Genomic DNA, 12,744 nt, shown 5'->3' on the forward strand with positions numbered 1-12,744 from the left:
CTATGAGAATATGGTTAAAACTGCAATCTAAAACCAATCTCTCGCCCCCCCCCCCCTCCCCTGTAAAGTCAAAGGAATACACACTTCTCTTGATAGGACTACACTTTACAATATCCACAAGACTTGTTGTGGCAGCAGTGCAAAGAGTCTGGGACGGATATGTAGATTTAACTGGTGACCACAATGAAAGCACTAGAACAAAATAGAGATCAATTAAAGCCGCACATCTCGTAGTTAATCATTGACTGCAAAGGTACAAAAATTAACCTCGCAACATACTGTAACTATTTAAGGTTGCAGCACTAAAAAAAGTATTGAAAGGTTGAAAGATTGCTCCATCAATGGTGTAAATTTGCAGCTTTGCTAATGCAGATACTGCCGGTGTTAGAGCCGCATATGTCACTGCCTCTCTCCACTGCACATCCGTGATAATGTAAAAACAGATTCACTCCTAAATGTTCTTCTATGTTTGGCACGTGATAAGCTGAGTATTGAGCCCAGTCCACGCAGTAGCATTTAGGACGTAGTACCACTCATTAATCAAATCAACACCTTTAGGGACAGAAGTTTAGGGGTAACATGAGGGGGAACTTCTTTACTCAGAGAGTGGTAGCTGTGTGGAATGAGCTTCCAGTGAAGGTGGTGGAGGCAGGTTCGATTTTATCATTTAAAAATAAATTGGATAGTTATATGGACGGGAAAGGAATGGTGGGTTATGGTCTGAGTGCAGGTAGATGGGACTAGGGGAGAATACGTGTTCGGCACGGACTAGAAGGGCCGAGATGGCCTGTTTCCGTGCTGTAATTGTTATATGGTTATATGGTTATTATATGGTTTAATTTTACTTTTGTCTTTTGCTACAGATTTACCTTCATCTTTCATCCCTGTATTATTTTTTAAACGGATTTTCACCTCCTCTGGCACGCCATCAAGGCACCAATGTGACTGACTTTAGACTTTCAAAGTGCAACACGTAAACAGGTCCTCTAACCCATGCCAACCAGTGATCATCCCATACACTAACACTATCCTACAAAACACTTCAAGAGTTCAGAGTCTTTCCTTTGAACATCACAGAGGACACTATCAAGGTGTCCTATTTTAGGCCAACATAAACATTACAATTCGTCAGTATAAAAATTCTCATTTACAATTTTTACCAAATCCAATTAAACTACAAACCTGCACATCTTTGGGGCTTGGGAGGAAACCGGAACACCCGAAGAAAACCCATGCGGTCACAGTGGGAACATACAAACTCTGCAGACAGCACTGTGGTCAGGATCAAACTTAGGTGTCTGTGCCGTCCATTGCTTTTCTTATTACTTTTACAAGAGAAGTTTAAAAATACTAGATCAGATAATACACGTGATAAATACCATTCTGGTGACAGCTCTGACTTGCTGGATTTTCTGGGAGCATTGAATTCCTTTTCATTTAAGTATTTATGCACAATGTCATTAAAGTCTTCTGAAACTGAACCAAAGTAAATATCCGGACGATAAACAGAATTGCAGGGGTCAGGACAGTGAGCAGCCTTCTTCAAATATTTATTTTTGCTCCTTGAATCCAGCGACTCCCAAAGCTCCTGCAACTGTGTACAATAAGAACAAACTGCGTTAGTGCTGTGGGGAGTGGGGAAATCAAGCATGTTTCCACGGACTCTTGAAAACTTCTACAGATACACCACAGAAAGCACAGCTTGGTTTGCGAATAGCTCTGCCCAAGACTGCAAGAAATTGCAGAGAGTTGTAGATGCAGCCCAGTTCATCACACAGACCAGACGCCCCACCATCGACTCCATCTACCCTTCAAGCTGCCTCAGAAGATCAGCAACTTAATCAAAGATCTGTCCCACCCCGGTCATTCCTTCTTCTCCCTGGTACCGTCCAGCAGGAGTACAGAAGCATGAAAGCACTAGGGTTTTCAACTGTCCACAAGCTAGAGTACTATCTGATTCACCTCTATCCCATTGTGGACATTGGACTTTGTCTATTGAGCTGATGCACAACAATGCTGACAACTATATTCTGCACTCTGTATCTTTCCCTTCGCTCCACCTATTGTATTTAAGTTTGACTTGATTGTTTTGGTGTGTGGCATATCTGATCTGTTTAAAAATAGGTAAAATATTCCTGTGTTCACTGTGCCAGTTACGGGGGTGCAGTGTAGTGCTGGCGGAAGCACATGAGACTGCAAACGATGGAATGTGCAGCTAAAAGGAAGAAGTGGAAGAACACAGCCGGTCAGGCAGCATCTGTGGAGGGAAATCTATATTTGACAATTCAGATAGACACCCTTCACCTGGAATGAGTAGAGGAGACTGAACCACATGACAATAAGAAACTAAACTAGATGGGAAGAGGGGTGGGGCAAGAATCAGCGAGAGATAGACGGATACAGGTGAAGAGGGGTTGATTTGGAGATAATGGCTAGGTGGGGGACTGAAGGGTTGAGATAGTGGCAGAGATTGTGAGGCAGTACGTTAAGAACAAAAGGCTGAATAAACTTGCATCAAAGCTTGTCCAGCAGCACATCCTTACCACACCAAGATCTACCATCCAATTCAAGCACATGGCATTTGGCCCAATTCAGTGCAGGTACGAGAGTCTATAGGCAACATTCGTGCACAATCTGGACTAACATGTATACAGCCCATAGTATCTGTTAATTGACGAGCTTGTTCATATGGCCCATAAGACAGCAGTGATAGCCTCTCCACCCACCTTCACCCTCTGTGCCGAGTGAGCGAGAATGTGAAATGTATCTAAAGGAAGGACTGCACGGTGGCACAGCAGTCAGTGCTGTTGCCTCGCAATGTTGGTTCGATTCTCCACCTGGGTGCTGCCTGCGTGAGGTCTGTGTGTTCTCCCTTTGACTGCATGAGTTTCTCTGGTTACCTTCCACATCCGTAAAGCACATTTGTAGGTTAAGTGGCCACTGAAAATTAGCACCAGCATTCATGATGGCAAGAGAATTGGATGGACGTTGACGGGCATGTGAAAGAGAATAAGTTATAATGAGATGAAAAAAATTCATGAAGTGTAGGAGCAGAATTTGGTCATTTCGCCCATAAATGTCTATGCAATTCGATCATGGCTGATCTATCTTTCCCTCTTAACCCCGATTCTCCTGCCTTCTCTCCATAACCCCTGACATCCCATACTAACCAAGGGGATAATAGGGATAAAATAAACAGGGACGGGAATCCACCAAGAATGAACATACGTTCAATGTGGTGAAGGTAGACAAAAATTATGGAGAAACTCAGCGGGTGAGGCAGCATCTATGGAGCGAAGGAATGGGTGACATTTCAGGTCGAGACCCTTCTTCAGATTGATGAGGGGGTGGGACAGGGAAGAAGAAAGGAAGAGGCGGAGCAAGTAGGATGTGGGAGAGCTGAGAAGGGGAGGGGAAGGAGGTAGAAAGCAAGGACTACCTGAAATTGGAGAAGTCAATGTTCATACCGCTGGGGTGCAAACTGCCCAAGCGAAATATGAGGTGCTGCTCCACCAATTTGCAGTGGGACTCACTCTGGCCATGGAGGAGGCCCAGGACAGAAAGGTCGGATTCGAAGAATGTGGTGAATGTCCTCCTCCTGTGTCATAGTGGTAACTCAGTTGGGAGCAAGGGTTGAGGTCAGTGACGGAAGAGCAGCAATACTATCAAACCACAGGCTCCAGCTGGGGTCGACTTGACGGATGAAATAAACTGCGGTTCCTTATGTAAACACACTCCTTGAGGATGTCACATACTCACTCGCTGGGTTACAGGATCTCTGGTATACAACATCTTCCCTTCTGGAGTCACCTCCTTGATTTCACTCAGCTTTTTCTGTGAAAACAGCAGGAAAGCACCGAGACGAGGGGAGGGAGCAGAGTGCCTCGACTTCCATCTCTTTACTGCTTTATGGTGCTTGGCTGCAGCCTCACAATCCATTTTATGTAATACCTCTTCCAAGCGCTTTGACTTTTTGATGACCTAAGAAGTAAAACCAATGGAGTTAATATTTTTATCCTTATCATTGGAATTTTCATGTTCATAAGTTATAGAGGCAGAATTAGGCCCTTCGTCCCATCAAGTCTGCTCCGCCATTCAATCATGGCTGATCTATCTTTCCCTCTCAACCCCATTCTCCTGCCCTCCCCAAATCCGGCACCCTTACTGATCAAGAATCTGTCAATCTCCGCCTTAAAAATATCCATTAACGGCAATGAATTCTACAGATTCAGCACTCTCTGATAGGTATAAATGACTGAATTACCTAGTGCTGTACACACTATCCACTGTAAGTAGTGGAATAAACAGCTTTATATCTTCCTCTTTCCTTCCCACCTATCAAGTATCTCCCCCTCTGTGCACTCCTGTCTTTCCCCTCTCCCTTTCGACTCACCTAGTTCTGTTCCCCTCCTCCACCTGCACATCTTCCATCCTTCTCTGCACCGGCTCCCCTATTTTCACACCCATTCCCTCCCGTTCCCTTCCACTCACTGTCCCCCCCTTATGGTTCTGCATCAACATTCTTAAGGGGTTGGACAGGCTAGATGCAGGAAGATTGTTCCCGATGTTGGGGAAGTCCAGGACAAGGGGTCACAGTTTAAGGATCAAGGGGAAATCCTTTAGGACCGAGATGAGTAAAACATTTTTCACACAGAGAGTGGTGAATCTCTGGAACTCTCTGCCACAGAAGGTAGCTGAGGCCAGTTCATTGGCTATATTTAAGAGGGAGTTAGATGTGGCCCTTGTGGCTAAAGGGATCAGGGGGTATGGAGAGAAGGCAGGTATAGGATACTGAGTTGGATGATCATCCATGATCATATTGAATGGCGGTGCAGGCTCGAAGGGCCGAATGGCCTACTCCTGCACCTAATTTCTATGTTTCTATCTATGTAATGCCCCATCTTCCTCCCATATCAGAATATATGTGGAATTCCCTGCAGCAGAGGGCAGTGGAGGCCAAATCACTGGGTGGATTTAAGAGAGAGTTAGATAGAGCTCTAGGGGCTAGTGGAATCAAGAGATATGGGGAGAAGGCAGGCACGGGTTATTGATTGGGGCCGATCAGCCACGATCACAATGAATGGCGGTTCTGGCTCGAAGGGCCGAATGGCCTCCTCCTGCACCTATTTTCTATGTTTCTATTCCACATCTCACCCATTTGTCTTCCCCACTTCACCATCCAGCCCCCACCCATCTCTCCCCCTCCTGACCCATCTGTTAATCACCCCTCCTCACCTGAGCCCACCCATCAGTTGCCAGCTTCATCCCCACTCCTTCCCCTCACTTCTTTCCACCAACTTTCTCCCCTCTACTCCATTAGTTTGGACAAAGGTTAAAGGACCTAAAACGTTCTCTGTCCATTTCCATCCACAGATGTTAGGTTCCTCCAGCACTTTGATTTTCGCTCAAGATTTCAGCACCTGCAGACTTTTGGGTCTCTAATATTTTCTTGGCTCTTTTGCCTAATCCTGACACCAGAGGTCACTACAGAAGCTCCACTGCTTGATGCCAGCTCCCTCCATGTTGACTAACAATGTGTGGAACCACATCGGGCAATTCTGGACATGACCCAATGGGCCTTTTTTTCCCCACCTGTTATTGTTGCATGACTCAGTAAATCACGGAACAGTGGCCTTACTGCAGCCTGGGAAAAAGTTCTTCTTTATATTATAAATCAACTAAGTTTTACAACAACATAAGGCCTTGGTCATTCGCACCTGGAATATTATTCAATTTTACTCACCTCATTAAAAAGAAAAAAAGAGATGAACTTGCCAAAGTGGGATCAGTCAAGATTTACCCAATTAGTTCAGGTTTTGCCATATGTAAAGCTCGCCACTTCGCCAAATCCTCTATTCTTTCGAGTTTAGAGGAAAGAGAGGTCGAAACTTACAATTTCACGGGTTCAGCGGGCTGGATGAAGAGAGGAGTTTTCCCTAATTGGGTCACAATCTTAAAAATAGGGAACAGGCCACTTGGGAAAGTGACTCCTCATGCAATGGATGGTGAATTAGAGGGCTGTGGGGCCTCTGTCACAGAGTTCATTCAAACAGACATTGATTCTGGACATTAGGGAATCAAGGGATAAGAGATAAAGCGGGAAAAGAGCAGTCACGATCTTAAAAGATTACAGAGCAGGCAGGTGCATAGAACAAGCTGCCAGAGGAGGTAGTTTAGGCAAGGACTAACCCAACGTTTAAGAAACAGTTAGACAGCTGCATGGATAGGACAGGTTTGGAGGAATATTGACAAAACACAGGCAGGTGGGACTAGTGCAGCTGGGACATGTTGGCCGGTGTGGGCAAGTTGGGCCGAAGGGCCTGTTTCAACGCTGTATCACTCTATGAGCAGGATTGAAGGGACAGATAACGTATTTCCACTCCCATTACTTATTTTCTTCTGTTCTATGCAATAAAATATTGGAATTGGTATTGATTGGCATTGATATTACTAAAGTATACATAAACTCTTAAAGCAATTTAAAATATTTAAAATAAAAATGGCCTTTAAAATAACTGAGAGTAATCTAGAACGCGAGGGCAACTTTTTCAGACAGAGGATGATGGGTACATGGAACGAGCTGCCAGAGGGGATAGTTGAGGGAGGTACTATAACAACATTTAAAATCACTTGGACAGGTACATTGATAGGAAAGGTTTAGAAGGATATGGGCCAAATGTGTGCAAATGGGACAAGCTTAGGTGGGACGTCTTGGTCGGCATGGACAAGTTGGGCCGAAAGGGCTGTATCCTTCTATGACTCGGCATGATTGGGGGTTCATTTCTGTGTAGATACTAGAAAGATTTTCTCAATCTTTCCTGAATAATTCTATTCCATTGCAATACATCCCGTAGGCAAAACACGTCAAAGGACAACTCACCTCGTAGTTATCAGTAATGAAAGGAAACTGTTTTGGCTGCAGGAACGGAGTCTTTGGGATATCCAAGCCATCCTCACCATAAAGGAACTGCACAACACTGCCATCACTGTCTCGTACGGTCAGGTCATATTGCACCACCAGCCCCTCCAGATGTTTTATAATGCATCTAAGGTAAAATTCAAATAATCAATATCATGATTTCTTCTTTTAATTACTACTGTCAGTATTAAGGGCCTGTCCCACTTTCACGACTTAATTCAAAAACTCTACCGAGTTTAAAGGACCTAAACAATAAATCAAGATCGTGGTAATCTACGATCTCCTACGACCTTCCACGACTATGTTCATGAACTCCTACGAGTATGTCTACGAATTCCCACGACTATTTTGATGCCCTCCTTACGAGTAAAAAGTTGCAATTTCTTTCATCCCGACCATTTTTTTACTCGTGGACATTTTTTATTGGGCTGGAAAAAACATCCCGACTTACCTGATGCCACGAGTACCTACGGCTAGCATAACGGTCCGCTACAATATATCTACGAACTCCTACGACCTACTACGGACTCGTTACGAACATTCTGCAAGTTTGAATCAAGGGGAAAACCCGGGAGAATTCATGAATAACTCGTGAAAGTGGGACAGGCCCATTATTTTCTTTTCTTTGTTAGCCATGGTTCAGTTTGACACGTGGTCAAGGGGTTCAAATGACACCCCAGACCTATGATCTCGGCTTAGACTCCACAATGGGGCATAACTGCTGCATTATTGGATGCGGCATCTTTCAAATAGGAGATTAAACTTAGACTGTATTATCTCTTTCACGTGGATTTATTGGTTACACGGCACAGATATGCAGGTGTGGTTGGGGAAAGCAGAATAATTCTTTGCAATTCGCTGCCAAAGTTTAGTTTTATTGATTTTATAGAACTGAATTTCAGAAATCAAGTACAAAGCATTATTGTGACTACATCAGGTAGCACCACTGTTGCAGAACACATTTCCATCACAAGGAGGTTAGTGATGGCCGAGCTAATTTTTATCTCCTCACCTTGGAACATATTATGTGCTTATTAACACAATGCTGTTTGTGAGATCTTATTCCATGCAATTGGCTACCAAACCTCCTACATTATAATAGTCCCTGGATATTAAGTAAATCAAGGGATAGAGGAAAATGAAGAGGTAAATGGTTAACAATCTAAATGAACAGTGGAGCAAGCTTGAAGAACGAGATGTCCTATTCCTACTCTCATTACCCATGTTCTCTTCTCTTGCTCAAGCCATTTAATATTTTTCACATTGGGGTTAATACCCAAATGTATTTCTGTTCCCTGTGGTATTTGAGCTTTCAGAACTTTCCTGGTAGCTCATTTTCTTTATTTGAGATTAGTCTTGTTGCTGGTACTCAGGTACTTTAGATAGGATGTCAGGTCATGAATAACATTATATGACCACAAATCTTCTATATCCTACTTTTTCATGTGACCTTTGCTCATCACCTCAGCCTAAATGTGTTGCAAAACACTGAAAATTCATAAAGAATGTCCAAGCATGCCCAAGAAGGTCCTTATTTGATCTCCACACATATATGCTTCCAGAATCAAAGGAAAGTAAGACAATGACAAATGTCCCTTCTTCCTATCCCTGTGATGATCTGACATAGTAGTAAGCACAAATTGGGAGAGGTGCTGAGAATAGACAACAAAACCAATCCAACCTCTTGTACAGCCTCCCATATGGAACCTCAATGGTCTTACCTACATCTGCATGGACTACATCATCTGCACTACCCTCAATGACATACCAATTACCTCTTTGAAAACAGATGCCGATAGGAACATAGAATGAGCTGCTAGAGGATGTGGTAGAGGCAAGTATCATTCAACGTTTAAAAGATGATAGAAAATACATCTTGTTTGGCAGGGACGAGTTGAGCCAAAAAGCCTGTTCTGTAGCGTACAACTCAAATTAATGTATTTCATCATTTTTCTTCTTAATTTCTTAGAAAAGGAGATAAATTTCCCTTATAAACCACTCTCCACGTACATCGCAGTCACATAACTACAAAACATCTTTAATGGAGGCAAAAATCTCCATTTTACTCCTCCTTACAGCGAATTGTGCACACAGCCCAGACCATCACACAAACCAACCTCCCTTCTATTGACTCCATTTATACCTGACGCAGCCTCGGCAAGGCCAGCAGCATAATCAAGGACAAGTCGCACCCTGGCCACTCCCTCTTCTCCTCTCTCCCATCAGGCAAAAGATATAGAAGTGTGAAAAAAACACCAGATTCAGGGATAGTTTTTTCTTAGCTGTTATCAGGCAACTGAATCATCCTACCGTAACCAGAGAGCAGTGCTGAACTACTATCTATCTCTTTGGTGACCCTCGGACTATCCTTGATCGTACTGTGCTTGCTTTACTTTGCACTAAACGTAATTCACTTATCAGACACACTGTAAATGGCTCGAATGTAATCATGTATTGTCTTTCTGCTGACTGGATAGCACACAACAAAATCTTTTCACTGTACCTCGGTACACATGACAATGAACTAAACTGAACTGAATATTTAAATAGTTTCTTACCTTTGAAGGTACCCAGAACGACTGGTTTTTACAGCCGTGTCTACCAGACCTTCCCTGCCAGCCATGCAGTGAAAGAAAAATTCCTGCAGCATGAGAGAATGGCATTTGGACATGAAGATTTATATAACTTCAAAACAACTTGCACTGAGACATCACACTGAACTCAAACAGGCAGAGGACATTTTATCAGAAACAAATCACAGGAATAGGTAGGGTACATACTCAGTCTTTTACCCCAAGTAGAGGGATCTAGAACCAGAGGAAACACTTTTAAGGTGAGAGGGGAAAGATTTAACAGGAACCTGAGGGGTAACTTTTTATTTTTCAAACACGCATGGGTGGTAGGTATATGGAACACAGAAAGAGCCAGGTACTATCACAATGTTTTAAAAACATTTGGACAGGTACACGGATAACATAGGTTAGAGAGATATGTGCCACACGCAGGCAGGTGGCACTAGTGTAGATGGGGTATGTTGGTCGGCGTGGGCAAGTTAAGCCGAAGGGCCTGTTCCCACGCTATATTACTCCATGACTATGACTATTATACAGAGTCTCAGCCCACCCACCACTTGAAGCAATCTTCTATAAGGAAAAGCAAAAACCTTGTAAATACACAAGAGGACAAGGAAAGGATGTTCTGTGCAAGGTTCCCGAAAAAAAACATTTCTTCCATTCTCCAGACATTGCCTGACCTTCTAAGCATTTCCAGCATTTTGTTGTCAGATTAAATGGTGAAACAAGCTGCGGTACCACAAGCTCGCTCCTATTCCTATCTCAAGTGCCAACATCCATTTCATATTTCCAGCATCTGCAAAATTTGGCTATTGTGCTAATTTTTCAGAAACTCCTAAACTTCTAAAAAAAACATTCTTTTATGTCTTCAGCAATAATTCCTTCTCAAATATTATTTGTTTGCCGCTGCAAAAGGATTATCTGATCACTATCGGACTGTTCTTTGCCAAAAGGAAAAAAATAAAAAATTAGCTGGAGGACCGCAGCAGATCAAGCAACATCTGTGGGGAGGGGGCAGGGCGTTGGAATTGTCAAGGTTTTGGATCGAGCAAAGCGTGCAATCCATTGAGCCTCCACCGACAACAGCTAACTCTGGGAAAGTACCTTGCATCCCGACTGCAAATATGATCTACGAAAACGACATAACTTGTGGCTCTAATGTACAGGCAATGTACAAAAATAATTTCACAGTACGTCTGTACGTGATAACAAAGAACTATTGACCGCGTCGGCAATAGACACTAGACAGTAGGTGCAGGAGTAGGCCATTTGGCCCTTCGAGCCAGCACCGCCATTCAATGTGATCATGGCTGATCATCCACAATCAGTACCCGTTCCTGCCTTCTCCCCATATCCCCTGACTCCGCTATTTTTAAGAGCCCTATCTAGCTCTCTCTTGAAAGCATCCAGAGAACCTGCCTCCACCGCCCTCTGAGGCAGAGAATTCCACAGACTCACCACTCACTGTGAGAAAAAGTGTTTCCTCGTCTCCGTTCTAAATGGCTTACTTCTTATTCTTAAACTGTGCCCCCTGGTTCTGGACTACCCCAACATCGGGAACACGTTTCCTGCCTCTCGTGTGTCCAAGCCCTTAACAATTTTTTATGTTTCAATGAGATTTCACTCTCATCCTTCTAAACTCCAGAGTGTACAGGACCAGCTGCTCCATTCTCTCAGCACATGACAGTCCCGCCATCCGGGGAATTAACCTTGTAAACCTATGCTGCACTCCCTCAATAGCAAGAATGTCCTTCCTCAAATTAGGCACTTGGACCAAACATTAGAACCTTAGAGGATATAACTGTATAATTAGCTTTAATCAGGCATAAAGTGGACTTGTACTATCACGGCCTCTGTAACATCAGCAGCAGCAGCAGGAGAGTTACCAAGAACCATCATAAAGTTTCCTTTACCGGAGGGCTGATACCAGTAAGAAAGCGGCCAGTTACAAAACCGCCAGAACGTGGAGTGAAGTCGTAAGGTTGGAAACAGGGCAATGATTTTCCAGAGGGCATCAATGGAGGTCGCCGTCCTTCCAGCTCAATCTGTCCAAGAAGACACGAAATCTGAAAATGGAAATAAAAGTGCCACTTATCCACAGACAGAAGCAGTTATAATTGTTTTTGTTTTAGGGGTACAGCGTGGAAACAGGCCCTAAGGCCACCGAGTCCATGCTGACCAGCCATCACCCGTTCACTAGTTCTATCCTACACTCTAGGGACAATTTTACAGAAGCCAATTAACCTACAAACCTGGGTGTCTTTGGAATGTGGGAGGATACTGGAGCACCTGAAGAAAACCCACACGGTCACAGAGAGAGCGTACAAATTCCGTACAGATAGCACCCATAGTCAGGATCGAACCCGGTTATCTGGCAGTATAAGGTAGCAGCTCTACCGCTGTCCCACCAAGCTGTCCTTATCTTAATGAGCACAATTTAAAACTATTCACACTATTTCAGCCACAAGGTTTTCAGGCAAAATTAATACCATGGGAACTCGGTGAACATGTGAGGAAGCACCTTCCCGGATTTTAATCTGACTCAGAATCTCAAGATTATGCCTATTTCTCACTTCCTACAATTGATTGTTTGCAGCACGACAAATTACTTGGGTGAAAGCATATTTATCTTTTGTCATAGTTTCACCAAGAGCCATGGGTGACATGGGCGATGAAGAGACCATGGATCTCTTCCTCTCTCCCTACCAAGTCGTATCAGCTTCAAAGTCGTCTTGTTGAGTCTCATTGTCTGTGCTCGTTCTCGCCTAGCTAACAATGGCCTGGTTCCTTTATCATCATTACTTTTTTATATTTATTTTATTCATTTGTTCTAGATCTTTCCACATCACCTTTTGTATCTCTCGTTTCCCTTTCTCCAGACTCTCAGTCTGAAGAAGGGTCTCGACCTGAAACGTGACCTATTCTTTTTCTCCAGAGTTGAATCTTGTATTCAGCATTGTTGCCAATAATGTGTCCTCCTGACCTATTCAACACTTAAAGCTGAGTTTTCTGTAAATTCACTTTGTACTTTGCCACGAGTTATTCCAGCTTTTTGTGTTTATCTTCCTCATGTGTGAACTGGTCTCTGATTCCCATGGCTGTGCGTTGAAATGTGGAGGACAAAAGTGAACAGGCTGGCATACCCGACTTTTATGATTGCTGCTAGAGTTGCTGCCTCACAGCGCCAGAGACCTGGGTTTGATCCTGAACTCGGCCACTGTCTGTGTGGAGTTTGCACATTCTCCCACTGAA

At 43.6% G+C, this 12,744-nt stretch overlaps 1 protein-coding gene across 1 annotated transcript in view; it reads right to left on the bottom strand.

Moving 5' to 3' along the window:
• polr1a (RNA polymerase I subunit A) overlaps positions 1-12,744 on the bottom strand; it is a 151,741-nt gene that overhangs the window by 56,654 nt on the left and 82,343 nt on the right. Inside the window, exons 20-24 of the mRNA XM_033039941.1 lie at positions 11,406-11,558; positions 9,478-9,560; positions 6,881-7,046; positions 3,760-3,981; positions 1,352-1,594 (exon numbers count right to left, since the gene is read on the bottom strand). Coding sequence (XP_032895832.1) covers positions 1,352-1,594; positions 3,760-3,981; positions 6,881-7,046; positions 9,478-9,560; positions 11,406-11,558 — 867 coding nt within the window. The remainder of the gene's footprint in view (positions 1-1,351; positions 1,595-3,759; positions 3,982-6,880; positions 7,047-9,477; positions 9,561-11,405; positions 11,559-12,744) is intronic.

This window comes from Amblyraja radiata, chromosome 1, assembly GCF_010909765.2.
Source record: "Amblyraja radiata isolate CabotCenter1 chromosome 1, sAmbRad1.1.pri, whole genome shotgun sequence".
Lineage (NCBI taxonomy): Eukaryota > Metazoa > Chordata > Chondrichthyes > Rajiformes > Rajidae > Amblyraja > Amblyraja radiata.